Below are 21341 nucleotides of genomic sequence, written 5' to 3' on the forward strand. Positions count from 1 at the left end.
GGAATTTATACCAACAGTTTATATATTTGTATTACACTCAGTCTATTATTCAACAAACATCATGACACAGAAAGTTTCTCCAAATTGCTTAAAGAAAGGCATAAAAAAATGTAACATAGAGTGAAGTACCATCAGAGATATAAAGGAAACTCATGCCTTTACTAACAGTATTTTCTTTTTAAAAATTCTATTATTTATTTGTAATTTACTTTTTAATCTTGTTAAAAGGCATTCAACTTTAAAGTCAACTTAAATCATTTTTATAGTAAGACAAGGTAGGAAGAAAAAGAGGATGGGAAGTAAGGAAATTGAGAAGAAAGAAAGACTGTAGCAGAGGACAAGAAGGAAAGGCTTCCTAAAAGAGACATCTGAGCCAAAACCTGAAGAAAAGTGGAGGTAGAGTGTAGTGAACAAAGGAGAAAGGGCATTTCAAACAGAGAAAACAGTGTGAGATAAAAGTACAATGTATGAATGAAGAACAGTTAGCTGACTAAATCAAACTCATGGCAGAGCTCGGAAATAAACATTAAGGAGTATGGACAAAAAGACAGTCCCACATGTGTGTTGAATTCCACTATCATTAACCCTAAGCAAAATCTCTATGAAACTTATTTCACTATTGATATATAACTAGAATTCATACAACTCACTCCTAAGATATAGAAAATGAAATTCAATTAATAACCTACCTTCAACACTAAAATTAACAATGAAAACAAGTATTCCAAATAAGACATAAGAAGCAAGATGGTACAGAACAAATGCCATAACAACCAGACTTTTCCTCTCCAACTCTGGTTTTTTGTCTGGCTGAGTTTATGCCAGAAAGTTATGTTTACTTTTGATTAGTATACTGGAAAATAAAAGGGATTGGTACTTGAAAGCTGAGAGGTTCACTAATCTAAATTTGAGAAAAACTGCATTAAAAGTTAAACCCTGTGATTTGGAGATTTTTGGATCACCTGAGGCCAACTTGATCATGAACACAAATGTGAATGGAAGCACAGGAGGTGGTAATCTAGAAAATGCAGAATATTTTCTCTCTCTCTCTAAATATATATATATATATATATATATATATATATACACACACACACACACATATAATCATTGAAGTGAAAATTCAAAATATTTTGATTATCATGGAGTAAGGTTCACCAAAAACTAAATCTGTGACCCTCCAAATATCCAAAGAATTAGATAGGCCATTTCAGGTAAAAGGAATCACTTACACATGGGATTATTCAGACGAAAATTGGGTACAAGCAATCAAGAGGCAATAGGTGATGTTGGAGGATAGAGGTTGAGAGTGAAAAAGATACAGATGCCGAAAAGGACAAGGTATGTTTAGGGGACAGCACCTGTCCAAGTAAACAAACATTCATGGCTTATAGAAAAGAGTAAAATGTAGTCCCCATTTTAAATAAATAAATAAATAAATAAATAAATAAATAAATAAATAAGTAAATAAATAAATAAATAAATCAATCAATCAATCAATCCAAGTCCTTTTTTAAGGCCATACAGTATGGATATCCCATAATCAAAATATTACCAGTTTGCAGCATATAATTAACTCACATGTAAGCAGGGAAACAATTGTCTTAATGTACAGCAGAAATCATTCAGGGTGTTAAATATACTTAAGTTATAAATGCTGGAGAACAACATCAAGAATTGTGAAGAGCCTGTGATTTCACCCTGCTTGCAAGGTGACAAGTTAGCCTGCTACAGTTTCATGGATGTGGCCAAAAGACACTACACTCCTGGGCAAGAGACAAAGAACTCTATTACTCAGAGGACAGCAGGCAGCATGAGCTTCATGTTTTCATCTGTTCCCCTTGCCCCTCAAGTCCCAAAGAGGCACTGTGGGTAGACCAAGGGTAGAGGCTGGGCACACAGTGGCACTGTTTCACAGCTGTGGAACCTCAAACTTACAAGGCCCAATCTTAGAAGGGGGTTGCAAGCAAACCTGGTCATCCTTTGCCACCAGGGGGGGAAAGGAGGTAAGTTATCTTCAGTAGCTTGGACAACAAACAAATGTGACCTTTGAGTTAGAGGAAGACACAGTCTCTATCTTCTAAGGCTATTTCCCATACAAATATCATTGAAAAGACGGTCCCAAACAAAAACTGTCAATACCTTTGCTCAGAGACATGCAGAAATCAAGAGATGCAAGGAAACTGTCTCCCAGAAAACATAAACTAAGTTTCATATATTCTCTATGCTACTGCTTAACCAAATAATTCATTTTTACTACTTTATTAAAGAACAAAAAAAAACATAGAAACTTCAGCTTTTCCTTAGAGAAGTAAAATAGTTGTCTAGTTATTGCACTAAACAAATGTGTCCATATGCGTTTTTATTAAAAATTCTTAATAAGACATGAATGAGTAAAACTTTTAGCTGTAATAAAACATTCACCTAAATGACAAATGATGTTTTTAAAGTTTCCTACCAGTGGTAGCATGTGAGGTGTCTAATGTTTCACAAGGTCTAATCCTTTATCAAGTCAAAGGTAAGTAGGTTAGATCCAATTTATTAACCAAATACCAATCTTCTTATATAGATAAGCACTTCGTTTAACCTTTATTGAGGAATAATTGACAAATGTAATTGTATGTATTTAAACTACACAATGAGATAATTTGTCACATATATACATTGTAGAATGATTGTCAGGATCAAAATAACTAACGCATCCTTCACTTCACATAGTTAACATAGGTTAACTCTTGATGTTTTTTGCTTTAGAAAAGCACTTAAAAGAACGTTCATTCTTCCAGGCACAACAGAGGAGTGAACCTCTTAAAAACATGTAAAAAAATAAAATTAAAATTTAGCATGAATTTGTTTTCCTTACAATGACTCACCAAAATATTAAAGTCACGGCAAGGATATATCTGTGTAAAAACATAACCTTTTAAACTGAGAATATGTTTCTAACATTACCATTAAAAATAATCAAACAAAAATGCAAAAACCTTTTCTACTTCCTTTTATACAGAGTGCATTTACTGCTTCAGCTTCAGAACCTTTATTCTCACTATTTAAAATTGGGAAAAAAACAAGGTTGAAGTTGCATATATTACCATACCTCTCCTAGAGCTTCGTATCTTTTCTGGTTCCATCTGTGCAAGTCTTCCCGGTAGTTAAAAACAAATGGTTCTCCAGTTTTTATGTGCCTTAATTGCCCCTCTAGAAGACAACAAACAATATTGCTATGATTCAGAGTACATTTATAATAATATGGTAGGTACAATAAATAATGCCTGATAAAAATTTAAAATATCTTTCTCAGAACAGTTTCATCTTTTCATTAGATTTTTCCCCTCAAACATCAGTATGATGCAAACATAGAAACAGTATAAAAGAATGACCCCAAGTACTCAAATGCTATGTTTTTGATCTTCGTTTCTCTACTCCAAAGCAAATTAACAGTATTTGAGGGCTTACACTGCATAAGGATCTTTGCCAACTATAGCCATGAAAATGGTCCCCTTTCTTAAGCTTAGAGGCTACCTGAGGAGTGAAAATCATAAATATCAAAAAGTTAAGCAACTTTTCAGAAAGTTCAACAAGAATAAAGTCAACAATCTGAAAAACCCGATAGGCAATTCATATAGACAATAAAGTCTAAAATAAGTTTGGAAAAATGAAGGATCCTTACAGGCTAGAATAGGTTAAGAAGGTTTCAGTGAGATTTCTCAACCAGGAATTGAAATAAGAGTAGGACTGCAAATGAAAATTGGGTACAAGCAATCAGGAGGCAAGGCCAAGCAGGGAGAGGTCTAGAACAGCCCAGCCATGTCTTCCCAGGTCCTTTCCTCCCAATGGAGAGCATTCTCTGCTCCAGAAGAGATGATGCCTTCAAGTGAGGCATGTTGGTTACCTCACACATTGGTGAGCATGATGGGCATAAACTAGTTTCATTTTATGGGCCAGAGAGTTGTACTGCTCATGTGATATTTTTCAGAGGAACGTGCTTTACATATCTGTAGTTATGTTTGCTGACATAAGCAATACCAAAGCAGTTATCCTGCTCAAAGTATTCCAAAGATAAGGATTCTCCTCGTAGTAGACCAGGCCACCTGTCTTCTTTCTTTCCCCAGGAATATTTCCCTCATATAGAGAGAAAAAGACCACAGGCCAACTGCTTTGACACCTCCCCTCCCAGACTCAGGTATCATAAAGAGAATTTTGAAAAATGACAGCGACTTCAAATAATGGTGAACAACCCCATTTAAAAGAAACAGAAGGAGTACTGAACCAGTGTACTACAACATTGGAGGGCATGATGGGGTCATATGGTAGAAGGCTCAAACAACTGGGTTTCGACTTTGTCCTATGAGCGATGAGGCATGAGAAATGCTTTAGGGGCAGAAGAGGGAAATGATAAAGCTGAACGGAGTTAGTATTTGACTTCTATGCAATGAGGGCAAGCAAGAGTGAAGAAAGACTTGAAAGAAAACTCATGGCACTGAAACTGAACCCAGGAAATATACTACCCTAAGTAAAACTATTTCACTATTGTTATGAATTGATTTTACCACATATAAAATTGATATTTTTCATATATATAATAAGGGCTAATCCTTATTTATAAAGTTCTTTAATACTCAATATAAGACACTGTGCTGGATTATTAGAACACTCTTTTATGGTCAAATGATGCCATATAAATTATAAGGTATATCTATCTTTTTCTTCCTAGGAGAGGTAAATTCCCATTTAGGATACCAATGCAAGTAGATTGAAGGCATTTGCAAATCTTATACTTATGATTTGGACTAAAGCAACCTTAAAGGTACATGACATAAGTAATGTGTAATATGACAGGAGCTGAAATTTGAAGTGTATTCTCTGTGAGATAGCTGTGTGAAAAGGAACTGGCTTCCTTAGATAGTAAGTGGGTTTAAGAGACTACTTGTATCTACATCTTAAAGAGAGCTTTTTTTTTAAAAAAAATCTCTACTCATTTTGGACATTATAATTCTCATAAAGTCATAAAGATTTTGATACTTTAGAGCAAATCATCCCTGTCAAGTGTTAAAAGTGATAAGAAGTAAAGAGGCAAAGAAAATAAGCTCTCTTAACCAGAAAGATACCTGGATCACTTACTCTATGGTTGAATTTGTAAATCTATCATCTTTCAAAGCTTTGGAAAATCTCTTCAGCAACTGTCAGAGGTCTGATTTAGGTCACTTTAGTTTAGGGTCCCCTAAAATCAGCTGTAAAATTTCACATGTGTACTCAAATGCATGTTATTCTGAAAAGTTTATCCATATATTTTATCAGATTTGTAGTAGAATCTGGGACCCAAAATAAACGATCAATGCCCTAAATGAATCAATAAAGTGAAAGTATCAAGGACACTTTCTGGCATGTAGTAAGAGTTCAATAGATATCAAGCTAACATGGGCAACAAGATTCAAATCAAATGATTTGTCCCACAGTCCAATTATTTATTTTGATACAAATGTGTGCTTCCTCATAATACTGCACCAGGGCGTAGATCATGTGGGTGAGGGGAAAAGGGGAAAAGATTGCACTTTCATCCTTCAAAGCAGGGCATTTGAGCTGAGCCTCATATAACTAAAACAACTGGAGAACAGCTAAACAGGAATTTTAAACCCAAAGAGTATTTGAAAAGATACAGTAATTTGAAAGAATAAGGTATGTTTGATGCAGGTAAAAACAAACTCTTCCCCTTTGTTACGGTTGTTTTTTTGTTTTTTGTTTTTTGCTTAGAGTGAACTTTATATCCAAATTCTTCTTTTACCCAACTAAGAACTTTAAAATTCTTTAGAAAAAATTAGAAGCATCTTCAATTGGGTAATAAAAGTTTCAAGTCAAAGCTTTCGTTAAGAGTTTTTGCACACATAAATTCTGAAAAGAAAGTCCCTGAAGATACTAAGTTAGAACTCCCCTTTTAGGGGTTTAATACTGAGACACAGTTTCCTGGTTTCAAATCCTCACCTCTTTGAAAAAATTCACCATTAATTCTGAATTCAGCCCTGAACTGTATCATGCTAGAAATAAAAGCCATAAAAGTGACAGTCTCTCATTGGAATGCAAGCATTTTTACCTCATACTGTTGGTTTATATTAATACAAGACAATGCCCAGGGTGTTTTAAAAAATAAGTAGTAGGTGTATACAAGGGTACATATGCATTTAGGTGTATGTACATAAAAGGGCACATGTGTGTACAAAGATACAGATGTGTACAAAAGTGAGGCCAGGGTATGAGCATGCAAGGGTATACAGAGGTAAGCAAAGGGGTGTGTGTGTGTGTGTGTGTGTGCGTGTGTGAATATATCTGATAAGAAAGTGAGAGATAAAAGTGTATTGCTTCTTTGTTTTTCACTCCCTTTCAGATATGTTCAAGGAAGATGAAAGACAGACTTCAGTGAAAACTGATGTCTTCTATCCATAAAGCAAACATAGTTCTATGGTTTGCCCACACTACCAACACATTCCCTGATCCCTGTTCTGAAAGAAGAATCTGGTAATCGTTTCAAAGCAGCAGAGGCAATGTTAGTCTCAGTGCTCATTTGACTCCATTAATTAAATTATAGAGAAATTTAAAAAAACAAAATATTACTACTCATACATAGCTTTAGCATAAGATATCCTGTATTGAAAAGAATGAAAATTAGTATCAGAAAAGAAATCAAAGTTTCTAATATCTTCTGTTTAAACTGGCTTAATATTCTAGTGTATAGAGACTGTCAACATAAGTTCTAACACTTGTAACTGATACTGTAAAGGGATATCCACTAATACAATAATGACAGATCACCAATTTAGTTGATGCAGAGAAACAAATAGAAAGCTACAACCCAAATGCTACCTGGCCTGTAATAACGTTACGCTTCAAGTATTACAATGTTATTAATCCAATGAGTCATGGTTTTTTGTTCCAGAAACATCCTTGGGGTCTATGGTATGTTCTTCCAAATCCCAAGTGCAAGCTTATTTTATTTGTAACTTAATTAATACATTTTGCAATAAAAATATTGCCTAAAAAAATCTAGAATTGAGTATTATGCTTTAAAATAGTGTCACAGATAGTTATTACCAGTCACTCCATTTTAAATAACATGTGAAATAGTAGCATCTTTCTATATAATTTAACTGGGAGTTCCAGTTGGATGCCAGACAGTTGAACACTCAAGACTGAAAATACATTAAGCTCATTCAAATTCACATCTGTTGGTTTAAGTGACTAGACAACTATGGGAAATTATACCCTGGTTCTCTTACTTGACTGAAGAATTTCATCATGAAAGGATAAGACATTATTTCTCAAAAGAAACACATAAAACATTCTATCTGGCAAATAAAAGTAACGAATAATATCTACCCTATGATCCATTTAGCATTGTTAAACTATAAATCTTACACAGAGCACACACCACTTACTTTCATTAAAAGCATATTCAAATCCTTCCAGGGTATCAGGAAAATCAAGAGGTGGTTCATCTTTTTTCATTAGTTCATCCAAATCTATCCTAGATAATAAATCTAGAAAAGAAATGATATGAAATTTATTTATATTCATTTTCATAATTAATATCAAAGATTATATTTTAAATTATTTTATATTATTTTTATGCTATTAGATTACTTTTTATGTGTTGTCTTAACTGATAATATTATTAAATTTTTAACTTCCCAAAGTGCTATATTATGATGAGGTACAGCATCAACATAAGCACTTTCAAAAGAGTAATTCTCGAAACAATTACAACTCAGATCCTATGTACCACTATGACAAATTATTAACTTCTTCCCTTCAAAATGCACAGCTATTAATTTGTACCTTATTAACGTCTCTCAGTTGTTTTAAAAGTTTCAGATATTAATATGACTTTTAAAAGGTCACTAAATCTTACATATAAATGAAACTACTGTTTACAAACAAGGGAATTTAAAGATCTAAATATTGGTAATATAGTATATTATTCTATTTTTAGAAGGGAAAATCACAATATTAAAATAAAACATGCTCACTGGAGAAAATTGGCTAATACAAAGCAGTTTTTATTCTTTACATCATTTGATCCTATATAATCAAAAAATTGTAAACAAGGTTTTTTAAATAAACATTTTATTTTAGAGTCGTTTTAGATTTACAAAAAAGTTGAGAGATGACAGTGCAGTACAGATAGCATCTTATAGCCTTTACCCAGTTTCCCCTATTGTTAACATCCTACCTTACCATGGTACATTTGTCAAAATGAAGAAACCAGTATTAGCATACTACTATCAACTAAGCCCCGATTTTATGTATCAATTTTTCCATTAATGTTCATTTTCTGTTCCAGGATTCCATCCAGGATACCACATTACATACAGTTATCATGGCTCCTCGGTCTCATCTTTTTATTTTTTTGAGCATCTCTTTCCTTTCTGTTACAACAAGGTGCTGCAGGCTAATCTTCTAGTTTCCCTGCCCCATCCCTAGAATCAGTCTGTCAACAAGTATTCAATGGTATCTTTTAGGCTATTATGGGATGAGACAAAAATTCTCACTATATGTCATCTCAATGTCATATGTAAATTCAGAAAAACAAAAGATAAACTTCAAATTTATTCAGTTCCCAAAAGATGTGGGTTTTTTTTTTTTAAGTTTTTGAGATTTTTCATTCTAATTCAAGTTCCTAAAGAGAAAAAGCTCCTAGGATATATGGTATAGAAAACCAGTCTCCCTCCTCCTTTTTTTTTTTTTTTTTAACAAAAGAAGAATCTCAGAAGCAACACTTTTATTTCTATCTCTCACAGAGATATAACAAATCCATTTGTACAGATCATCAAAATATGCTAGAGAAAAAAGTAGTTTGTCTACCTCCAGTCACTAGTCTCTCTCCATAAGACGCAAAGATATCAAAAAAACTTGTTTAAAAAAGTTGTTTAAAACTCTTCAACCTTCAAATAAACTTCAACTCACACAAAAATATACCATTTTCAACATGCAAACATAAAAAAAAAGGTTTGCACGTTCTCTAGTAACATAATATGCACACTGGGCTAAAGAGATACATGCTCACATATTCCTGATTCATTAGGAAAGTTCCGAACAACATGTAAATCTTTGCAAAACAGTAAAATAGAAGATTTTTAATATCAAAAATTGGTTTGAAGATGCTCACTTCTCTCCTTCCAATGAACTGAATTCCTTTACTTCACAGTCAACTTTCACAGTTCAAAACTTAGAAATCTTTTAATCAGACACGCAAAAACCATCCAATATATACACAGCTGTATTATGTTTAATATCCATTTTCTCTTTTTACCCACTCAGATCATAAAAGGCCACCTAACATTTACATGTCACTTTAAAGCTTTCACATACTTTACCACATTTGATCATCACAGCCCTATAAAATAGCAGCACATGTTATCATCTTCACTGTCTCTGAGACAAGGTAAAATGGCTTGTCCAAAATTATAACTTAATAGTAAATTGGGATTAATAAAGTAAATGTATTTCCCAATACCTAACTCAGTACTCTTTCAAAATCCCCATATTTTTATTCTACACACTCTATCAACCCTCAAACAGTCTACCCCCCTCCCCATTACCTTATAAAAAGAATAAACTTCTGAATACAGAAATATGCTTTTGCTTTGACCAAAAGGCTCCTTTGAATGATAAAATGAACAACTAAACAAATACGCATTTCTCAATCTTCTGTCAACTAGAGAACCAGATACAGATTTTTTTTTTTACTTTATTAGCATTGCAAAGACATGTAGAAAGGAAATGTCAGGAAATATTTTTCTGCTTTGTAAAGGAAAGCAATGCTTTACACACCATTTTACACAGAGATTGGGTTCCAAAGCCAGTGGATTAAGCAAAAATCAAGTATAATAAAAACACTTTCATTGAAAATCCCTTTAATTACCTATAAAATACAGTAGAACTGAATGCTTATAATGTAAATATACATCAGATGTGATACAACTGTTCTTTCTAAAATACGCTTCTGGTGATTAAAGTGATTTAGCAACTAGAATTCTAAACTTTAACTAAGCATACGTAATAACTGGATGAAAATACCACTGATACCCAAAATTACTGAAAACAAAGACTCATATTTGTACACCCATGTGTACAGCAGCACTATTCACAATAGCCAAAAGGCGGGAAGCTGGTGAAGTTTCCATAGACTGATGAACGGTGTGATGGCTAATTTTACGTGTCAACTTGACTGGGTACCCAGATATCTGGTTAAACATTAATCTGTGTGTGTCTGTGAAGGTGTTTCCGGGTAAGATTAAAATTTGAAACTGTAGACCAAGTAAAGCAGATTGTCCCCAACCCCCTATATGGATGAACCTCGTCCAATTCACCGAAGACCTGAACAGAACAAAAAGGGTGAGTAAGTAGAACTGCCACTCTCTGTACGACTCTCTTCAAGGTAGGACATCAGTCTTTTCCTGCCTTCACAGTACAGGCTCTTAGGATTTTGGAGCAAAGCCTTGCTATCCAAGGCAGATAACTACTCTCCTCTTGAGAAATACCTCAGGGACTGCTACAGGGCCTTAGTAGAGACTGAACACTTAACCACAGGCTACAAACTGGGCTATAAAACTTAGCTTACCATCATGAATTGGGTGTTAACTGACCCACCAAGTCATAAATTTGGGTGTGTACAACAGTACTTTATCACCAAATGCAGGTGGTATGCATGTGATCAGGACTGAGCAGGCCCTGAGGACAAAAGCAAGTTACATGAAAAAGTGGCTCAAGTGGCTATGGTCTCTATTTCTGCTACATTGCCTTCTTCTCTCCAACAGCATGTACCTAAGGCCTCATCAACTGACAGAAAAGAGAAAACCTGGGTCTAGTTTATGGATGGTTCTGCATGATATTTAGACAGCACCCAAAAATGGACAGCTGAAGTGTTACAGTTCCCTTTTGACAGTGGTGAGGGGAAATCCTCCCAGTGGACAGTAACGAGAGCAGTGTACCTGGCAGTTCAGTTTCCTTGGAAAGAGATATGGATATAATGATTCATGGGCTGTGGCCAATGATTTGGCTGGACAGTCAGGGATTTGGAAGGAACACAACTGGAAAATTGGTGACTAGGAAATCTGGAGAAGAGGTATGTGGATAGACATTTCTGAATGGGCGAAATATGTGGAAGGTTATTTGTGTCCCAAGTAAATGCTCACTAAAAGGTAACCTCAACAGAGGAAGATTTTTAAGGAGCAAGTGCAAAGGTGGTCCATTCTGTGGACACCAGTCAGCCTCTTTCCCCAGTCAGCCCTTTCATCACTCAGTGAGCTCAAGAATAAAGTAGCCACGGTGACAGGGATGGAGGTTATACATGGGCTCAGAAATATGAACTTTCAGTCACGAAAGCCAACTTGGCTACACAGCCACAGTTGAACGTCCAATCTGCCAGTAGCAGAGACCAACACTTAGTCCCCAATATGGCACAATTCTCTGGAGTGATCAGCCAGGTACATGATGGCAGGTTGATTACACTAGATCCCTTCCATCATCAAAAGGGCAGTGTTTTGTTCTTACTGGAATAGATACTTTATCTAGATACAGATTTGCCTGCCGTATACTGAATGCTTCTGCCAAATCTACTATCTACAGACTTACAGAATGCCTTATCCGTCATCATGGAATTCCACATAGCATTGTTTCTGATGAAGAAACTCACATCACAGCAAAATAAGTGTGGCAATGGGGCCATGCTTACCACGTTCCCCATCATCTTGAGGCAGCCAGTTTAACAGAACAGTGGACTGGCCTTTGGAAGACTCAGTTACAGTGCCAGCTGGGTGGCAGATCTTGCAGGGCTGGAACAAGATTTTCCAGAAGGCTGTATATACTCTGAATCAGTGTCCAATATATAGTGCTATTTCTCCCATAGCCATGATTCACAGGTCTAGAAATTAAGGGTTAAAAATGGGAGTGGCACCACTCACTGTCCATTTTCATTATTCTTTTTCAACAGTTTTCAACACAGTACTGAAAGTCCTAGCCAGTGCAAAAAAGCAAAAGAGGAAATAAAAGGCACATAGATTGGAAAGGAAGAAATAAAAATGTTCAATTAGCAAATGGCATGATGGTTTACATAGAAAATCCCAAGGAATCTACCCCCAAAATCTCTTGGAACTAATAAGTAACTTCAGCAAAGTTAAAGAATATGACATCAACACACAGAACTTGACCGTATTTCCATAAACTATCAATAAACATGTAACAACTGAAATTAAAAACACACCACTTACAATCACTCTGAAAATTATAACACAGATAAATCTAGTAAGAAATATGCAAGACTTACGTGATGAAAATTACAAAGTGTCAATGAAGGAAACAAAGATCTAAATAAATGAGAGACATTCCATGTTCATGAATTGGAAACCTCAATATAGCAAAGATGTCAATTCTCCTCACATTCATCTATAGGTTTAAATGCAATTTCTATCAAAATCTCAGTAAATTTTTTTTTGTAGATATAGACAACTTTACTTTAAAATTGGTATGGAAAGGCAAAGGACACAGAATAGCCAAACAATTCTGAATAAGAATGAAGTGAACAGAATCACTCTAGTCAATTTTAAGACTTATTTAGTTCAGTAATCAAGATAATATGGATTGTGGAGACACAGATACATGAAACAAAATAGAGAACCCCCAAAACATGCCCACCCAAATATGCCCAGTTCATTTTAGATAAAGGCGAAGAAGTAATTCAATGGTGGAAAGAGAGTCTTTTTCACAAATAGTGCTGGTGTAACTGGATATCAATAGGCAAAAAAACAAACAAACAAACAAACAAAAAAAAACCACCTTTGACATAAGTCTCATACTTTATATAAAAATTAACTCAAACTGCATCATTAGCTTAAATGTAAAATCTAAAAACTGTAAAACTTTTAGAAGAAAACACAAGAGAAGATCTTCATAAAGTAGGCCTAGGCAAAGAGTACTTACACATGACACCAAAAGCACAATCAATCAAAGAAAAAACTGATACATAAGACCATTTTAGGGATAATGTTTTGTTCAGTTTGTCAATTTGTTATAAAATACACTTTGCTATTCATGTGCCATTTTACCTTCTAATATTTTCAATTTGACTCCTTCACTAATCATTATTACAAGCTCATGTGTGCTAAGCATTCTTATTCCTATTGTACCAATGAAGAAAAAAATTCAAAGAAAGTAAGCAATTTGTTCATGGCAAGTGGGAAAACCCGAGTTTGAATCCAGATAGTTGTATCCATACTCTTTTAACGTCACTGTACTACCTCTAAAATCCAGAAAATCCATCTGAACTCTTATATACTGCTTGTGGAAGTGTAAATTGGAAACACAACTCGAGAAATCAAATTTTCACATTATCAAGTAAGGTTGAAGATGTACAAAAGCTATCTAGGTGGAAACCCAACAAAAACTATCTAGATGGAAACTCACACACATTCCTTGTCCTCATTTCTAAATTAACCATTATTCTAAGTGTGCTCTTTATTCCCAGCAGCATACATACATGCAGTAAAACTTTCTATAGAGCTGTCTGTAACTGTCTCAAATTCCTCTCTTCCCGTTCTCTACTGAAGTTCTCCAACAAGGCTTTCATTTTCATCAGCTCACTAAATCAGCTCTTTGTGAAGATCACCAATAATCTCCATACTTTCAAATCCAAAAGTAAATTCTCAGTCCTCATCTGATCTGATTCGCAATCATGACTAAATTAATTACTCCCATTTTCTTCACTAGGTGTTCAAGATCTCCCTCTTGCTCCTAGTTCTTAGCCTATCTTACTAGAAATTCATTTTCAGCCTCTAATACTGGTTCTTTCTCATCTTCCTGACTCAAAAGTCGAGATGCGCCAGGGTTCAGTCTTCAGTCCTTTTCTCTCTTCTGGCTGTAGTGACATCCCTGGTGATCCCAGTGAGGACCCTAACTTTAAATACTAGCGCTATGCTAACAATTCCCAAAACTTTTATCCCTAATGCTAATGCTCTCCCAAACTCCACTCTCAACTTCTCCAGCTTGATGTTGAAATCGAATTTCAGTTTAATGTTTAATATGTCTAAAACCTAACTCTTGCTTTCCTCTACCACCACCACAGCCTGCTTTTCGCAGCTTTCTTAATCTAAGTGACAGCACCTATCTTAAAGCTATTTAGGCCAAGAACCTTCATAGCTATCTTAGTTTCTTCTCTAACATCTCATGTGTAATTCAACAGCAAATCATGTCACCTCCACCTTCAAAATATAAAAGTCTGTCCATTCTTCTTCATCCTCTCTGCTACCACCCTAATCCAGGACATCATCACCTCTCACATTTGTGGGGAGAAAGCAATGTTATTAGCCATTTTCCAGTTCTGGAGGTAAGGGTTAGGTACACTCTCCCCTCATCAAGTCTAAAAGTAGGGACAATGTGAGACAAATTTATCTAAGAAACTGTCTGCTTTACCCTACATGTGCTTTAGGCTTTCATGAAAGGAGATAAAAGAAGGTAGGAGGAGAGATTCTTTAAGTATTTTTATTTTCCAGCCTGCCACAGCAAGGTAGGACAGCAGCTACGGATGCAGAGAAATGGCTACAGCCAAGACGGTCTGGTACATATTCAGCTGGGACATCTCCTACAAAGCAGCTTGAAAACCAGATAGGCTCTACAATGAATCAAATAAAAGAGACTCTTATCGTCTGGCAGAGCTGACATCTCAACATTCAGAAAATCCTTAAGGTTTTTGTTTTCCACCATCAAATAAAGAAATTGTGAGGCCTTGCACAAGTTATTTAGATGATCTGATCTTGGGCAAGTCACTAGATAGATTAAAATATATGATAATGAAGAAACCTTATAGCTCAACAATGGAAACTTCTTTTACGAGTAAAATTATTTTAGATAACAGATTTTTTTTTAAGTCTAGAGCTCCCAAATTCCCAAAGAATGTCTAAGGCAGATTCCTTCTTATGGAGAGCTTCTCATAAAATATCCCTAGTGCCAACGCCACAAACACAGAATACAGGATTAGGCAGGTTATTATCCTAACCTAGTACGACATTTCAAACAACAAAAATATGGTAAGGGTTACACTAGTCTTGACTCAAAAGACCTCTAGTGTTAGTTTTACCATTACATACATGACCCTGAATTAGAAAAGCATTAAGAATTCTGAAAGCTGTAAACTTACATGATTCTATGATTTATTTACTAAGTATATACTACATATCAAGGTACTGAGGTAGCTGCTGTGAGGGATACAAATAATTACAAATAGATTAAGTACTGATATTCTTATTTTAGAATTGAAATGAATGTAAGGTCACCTAAATATTCCTGTATCTTCATCAGGCATAATGAAAATATCCTGAAAAAGCAAATTAAGTATGTACCTTTCAGTGCTGTTGTCTTTTCTTTTTCATCTGGACCTCCCTGCTGGATTTGTGCCATGCTTATCCAAATTGTCAACAAAATTAAAGAGCTCAAGGAAATAGACATCAATCTTCAGAAGACAGTCTAGAATGAATGAAAGCAATAAATTAAGCTCTACTCAATCCTACCTACTCCATGAGAACTTCCTAGATCCTCCCAGTTAGGATTAATCTCTCTATCCTGATTTCTCACTGTACTTTGTTGATGCCCATACCACAGTACTTATTGTAGCCTGCCTTGCATTTTACTTATTTATGTATTTGCTTGAGTCAGCTAACAGATTACAAGCCTCAGGATAGAGGTATCAAATTTTTGTCATCTTGATATCTCTCCTACCACCAAACACAATGCCTTCTATATTCAGAAACCTAATGCTGCTGAATTGAATTAGCTAAACTTACTATTTACGTTTAGTTCTCTAACGTCTAATTAGAAAAAAAAAAAAAACTTATCTCCAGGTAGTTCCAAAAACTTAAAATTTCTTTTAAAATCAACTGTAAACTGCCATTTACAAGGTCAGAATGTTTTCCTCCCGGACATGCAGACAGGCAGAGGAAAAATACACAAAGTAGCCATAAATTACCTCTAGCGTAATTCAAAATACAACTTTAAGGGAAAAAAATAGCCCTTTTAATAAACAAGGAACTATGTCAAATTCAATGTCTGGAAGCCATACTCTATAAATGGCATTCCAGTAAGCAATCATAATATCAAATTACGATTTATTAAAATCTAATTCTGCTCTGCCTTGGCCAAAGAGAAGCCATTTGAACTATACAGATGGTTTCTCCCAGGGTGCCTACAAACAGGGAAAAAAAAACCAAAACCACTATTCCTAAAGCTTAAAAGAAAACATATAACACCGATAATGGCAAAAATTAAACTAAATTAAAATGAACTAGTCAATCCATAATTGTTAATGAAATTGTATAAAAATTGCAATGAAACAAGATTGAATATTCCTCTGATTGATTCACTTATTACCCAAAAAGCAAACTGGAGTTTCCACTCAGGTGTATTTTACAATTACCTTTAAAAACTGAAGCATTTTTGTAATCAGCAGAGTAGAGCAGAAAATACTTAAAGATAATAATAATATTGAAAATAATATTTTTAAACTATGAATGTTCCAAGGGTCATACAGCAATGCTGCCCTTTTCTCAATTCTAACTGTAGGTGGGACAGTATAAGAGGAAGGGCCCTCTAGCTGTACCACTAACTGGCCACGTGCCCTTGAGAAATTACTTAACTTCTCTATGCCCCATTTTCCACATCTGTAAAATGGAAATATAATAATGCTTCCCTCATAGTATCACAGTGAAGTTAAATGTAAAACATTTAGCATAGTGGCTAATGCATAATTAAGTGCCCAACATGTGTTGGCTTGTATTATTTAACTGTTGCAAATGTATCCTAGCTTCACCACTTAATAATAGCTCTGTGGCCAGGAACAAGTCACTTAATATTCAAAATCTTCAGTTTCCTCATTTATAAAATGTAGCTCATATAATAGTGGTTGAGAATTAATATTATAGAAGGTGTATATAGTCATTAGTCAATAGTCATTGCTATTACTAGCAGTATTATTGATTCTCAATGATGTGAGGCTTCCTTACTAGACTATGAGACTATTTCGGACTGGTAAAGCATTTTCTATTAGCATGGAAGTAGTTATTTTTCTTCTGTGAGTAGGTAACTCAAATCTCTACATGGATGAAATATGTCCATATTCCTTCAAGAAACCTTTTTTAGTCTATAGGGTAGGCAGTGTGTAAGACGCCAGGGTGCAATGGTGAATAAAACATGGTCACAGCCCAGGTGGGGCTTACTCTCTGGTGACCAAATCAAACAGTCAAACTGCCACAAATAAAATACCTAAGACCCAGACTGACCATTAGAATGCTATTATAAAAAAGCAATATTCCTAAGGGCTCTCTATTTACATTCAGGAATCAGTTTAATCTGTAAAGTCCCGCAAGTACACATACAAGTTTCATCAGCAACTCCTTATTATCTACCATCCTGTAGCAGAAACGAAATAGAAATGTTCATAATGACAGATTCCAGACAGCGCTCTTTGCTAACAATTCAAAAACTAAATTAACTATTTACAGGCGATTTCTTGCATTTTTTTACCCTATTCCTCTGCCAATTCAGTATGCTAAATATGAACTGTTAGGTTATTTTTCACTGGTCTCAAATTGCCTAATTTCTAAATATAATAATTTATACAGTTTCTTCATTGTGATTGTTTCAATGACGGCAAAATTATAAAATATTTTTGATGTTAAGAGTCATTTTCAATATTCACATTTTAAAATTCTGGGGGTCCAACGTACAGCATGGTGACTGTAGTTAACAATGCTGTGTTGTATACTTGAAAGTTGGTAGGAGAGTAGATCTTAAAAGTTCTCACCAAAAAAAAAAAAAGGTAATAATTATGTGAGGTGATGGACGTGTTAACTAACCGTATTGTGGTAATCATTTTACGATACATACATAAATCAAATCATCACATCACATGCCTTACATTTACATGTTACATGTTACATGTCAATTGTATCTCAGTGAAGCTTGAAAAAAAAAGTCCTAACTACTCTGAAATGTTTAATAACACATTCCGCTGTTAGACTTTGATCTCCATGAGGACAAGGATCAGGTCTGTTCCTAGTACAATGTCTGGTACATTTGAAGCTCAATGAATTTTGTCAGATTAACAAATAAATGAATAAAAGATAGAGGGGGAAAAAGGCAATTCACATATTAAAGAATCACTTTCAACACTCCCAAGATTAAATATCAATTAATAATCATTATTCTTATTTTATATGAGACAACCTATAAATACACATCACAATTCACTGAAGGATGCTACACAAGTTAGGAGACTACTAATTACTATCGTTGACCCTAAACCTTATAGCAGCAGATGCAAAGCAGGTAGGCATGAAGCAAAAGCAATTTGTCTACTGCTTTCTTATTCACTGTTAGATTTTTACCCTCTAGAGTTATTTTCCTTGGCTGTGGCACAGCTGGTGAAACTAAATCAGGAATATTATAAATTCTCAATTTAGTTTTCCTAATAAAAATTCAGAGTTATAACCTGCATGACCACAGATAAACACGACTGAAAATGCAGCCAGCAAGCCGTTTTATACATTTGATATAATACTAATATGTGCACTCAACATAGTTTATTTAGTATTATCTGATGGAAGTTAGGTTATAGGGAATAAAGTGGTGGAAGGATTTTACTGATGTGAATTGGGACACAGTTGACATGTTGTATACTTCATGATAACCACTGCTGTTTAAATATGGTTTCCTAGAAATGGTTACAGTATAAACTAGATGCAAAACATCTCAGCTTGCGATTTCATTCTGTGAACTACACAAAGCAATTATCATATCTCCTTCCCTTCTATGATTCCAACAGAGAATCCACTATGTATAAATAAAGCTATAAATAACTTGTCATGTGTAATCTTTATCCAGTCAGTATTTCAAAACATGAAACAGTAGAATATTTCTTATTTTCCCTGCTTGCTCGAAATACAGCATGAGCACTTATAAATGTACACAAAGATACATAGAAGCCTCAGTTTCCTGTGTCTATTTGTTTTGAGGCAGGTATTAAATTGGACCTAGACATAGATGACTTCGCAACACAAGGCCTTTCTACCTCACATTCTGAATGCTATGATGAGAAAGTACAAAATATATCACAGGACGAGTGAAATTGGGTTAATACCCTGGGACCCTTGGAGCTAGCTGATTTGGTCTCAAAGAATCAGTGCTTAGCAAAGCTCTGGAAATTCAAATCATGAGAGCCTACCCGCAATTAAAAACATAGCAAGTAAATGGGTACCAGAGATTTCTGAGGAACCAAAGACATACCCAAAATACAGTTAAAATAGGCATGTTACTCAGAAGTTGCTCATCCACAAAGGTCAGTTGATAATAGTCCTGGACAGCTTATAGTTCTTAGGCAACAGTGTGAAAATGTATGCTCTGGAGAGTGAGAGTATGAGAGAGAGAGAGATTGTGTGTGTTTGTGTGTGTGTGTGTGTGCGGGCGAGAGAGAGACAGAGACAGAGACAGAGACAGAGAGAGACAGACATATGGGCACTGGGGAAGAGGCTAGAGAATAAAGGTACCAGACTGGAGCAGACGTGGAAGAAAAAGCCCAGGGTAATATGCGTTCTTAGTTCACAGAAAACAGAGGCTTCAAGGTTTAGTTCAAAGTGGAAATACCTGGTTTGAATCCAAGCACATCTAAAATAATTCCTTGGCTTCTCAAGAAATGTGATGAGGTTTGGGATGAGAAATCCAGGTTTTTAACCTTGATTCCACCACCTAGTAACTAAGTGATCTCGAGAAGGGTACAACTCCTAGTTAATGGGAATAACACAGAAAGTAAAAGCACTTCACTTTACAGGGTAATTATGAAGATTATATGAAAATGTAGACAAAGACATTTTATGAACTATAAATTCCTTTATAAGTATCAGTAACCCACATAATATCAGAAATCATTTGGGTCTAATTACTATGTGCTCAAACTCCAAAACGGATATCCTTATCAATTCAGCTTATAGGAATGAGAAACTTTCAACGTGCATCATTTGGATGAATCCTAAAAATAAACAATAATGTCTGACAATAAATACTTGTTGAGTTGACTTGGGTTTCCAAGGCTGCATAGATATAATCATAATGGAATTTTAATTAATTTTTATATAATTTGTTTTTCCAATGTTATTAAAACATGTATCTGGAAAAGTTCAAGTTTGTGAGTTCCACCTTTATTTAGATTAAAGCTGTGTCCAAAGAAGAACACCATTCTTCCTAAATGTGCATGTTATTCACAAAGTCACCAAATCCTTTCATACCCATTATCTTATTTGGTCATTGCCACAACTGGCATGGGTAGGCAGAGTTGAAATATCTGCACGTTACAGACACGAGGCAACCTGGATTTTGAGAAGCTAAGTAACCTGGCTAGGGCAATCCAGGCAGTAAGGGGTGGTTGGGATTCTAACTCTGGTCTTCTGATTCCTAGTTATGGCTCCTTCTACTCTATCATGATGGTAGAGTCAAACGACTCAACTCCAACTAGTAAAACCATTCCAGTTTCTTTATCTACAGAACGTTCTCACTCTTCTGTACTAATTTATACAGAAAGTATTACAATTTGGAGCTTGGGCAAACTGGAGGAAGTTAATTACATATATATAGACAAAAGCTGTCCACCAAAATTGTCTCAATCTATTTGGCTTGCTATTCAGAGTTAAGATGGATAAAAATTTCTCCTCATCACAATGGAATATTCCTCAGCCATAAAAAAGAATGAAATATTGCCATTTGCAGCAACATGGATGGACCTAGAGAATATTATACTTAGTAAATTAAGTCAAACAGAGAAAGACAAATATTATATGGTATCATTTATATGTGGAATCTAAAAAATAAAACCAATGACTCTATATACAAAACAGAAACAAACTCACAGACATAGAAAACATACTTACGGTTGTCAAAGGGGAAAAGGAAGTAGGGATAAATTAGGAATATAGGATCAACAGATAGAACTACTATATGCAAAATAGACAAGCAACAAGGATTTATGGAATAGCACTGGAAACTATATTCAATATCTTGTAATGACCCATAATGGAAAATAATCTGAAATACACATATACACACACACACAAAATTGAATCACTTTGCTGTACACCCAAGACTAACACAGTATTGTAAATATTGAAGTACACTTCAATAAAAAAATAGAAAGCAATAAATCAATAAAAAATATGTAATTCTTAAACTGGAAACAAACTGAAACAAATAAACTATTTGTCAAGTTGTTGCACATCTATTTAAAAAAAAAAATCATTCCCCATCATTCCTCCCAGTCC

The 21341-nt window shown here is 34.9% G+C and overlaps 1 protein-coding gene across 5 annotated transcripts in view; it reads right to left on the reverse strand.

Annotated features, from left to right (window-relative positions):
- FAM172A (family with sequence similarity 172 member A) overlaps window positions 1-21341 on the reverse strand; it is a 362785-nt gene that overhangs the window by 318875 nt on the left and 22569 nt on the right. For 3 of the 5 annotated variants that reach the window (XM_032476172.1, XM_032476171.1, XM_032476168.1), the window contains exons 2-4: window positions 15384-15507; window positions 7428-7529; window positions 3098-3198 (exon numbers count right to left, since the gene is read on the reverse strand). In XM_032476172.1, the coding sequence (XP_032332063.1) occupies window positions 3098-3198; window positions 7428-7529; window positions 15384-15489 (309 nt within the window). In that variant the 5' untranslated portion in view covers window positions 15490-15507. Of the gene's footprint in view, window positions 1-3097; window positions 3199-7427; window positions 7530-15383; window positions 15508-21341 lie in introns of those variants that run through there. The other 2 variants (XM_032476170.1, XM_032476173.1) reach the window with 2 other exon arrangements.

Source organism: Camelus ferus, chromosome 3, assembly GCF_009834535.1.
Source record: "Camelus ferus isolate YT-003-E chromosome 3, BCGSAC_Cfer_1.0, whole genome shotgun sequence".
Taxonomy (NCBI): domain Eukaryota; kingdom Metazoa; phylum Chordata; class Mammalia; order Artiodactyla; family Camelidae; genus Camelus; species Camelus ferus.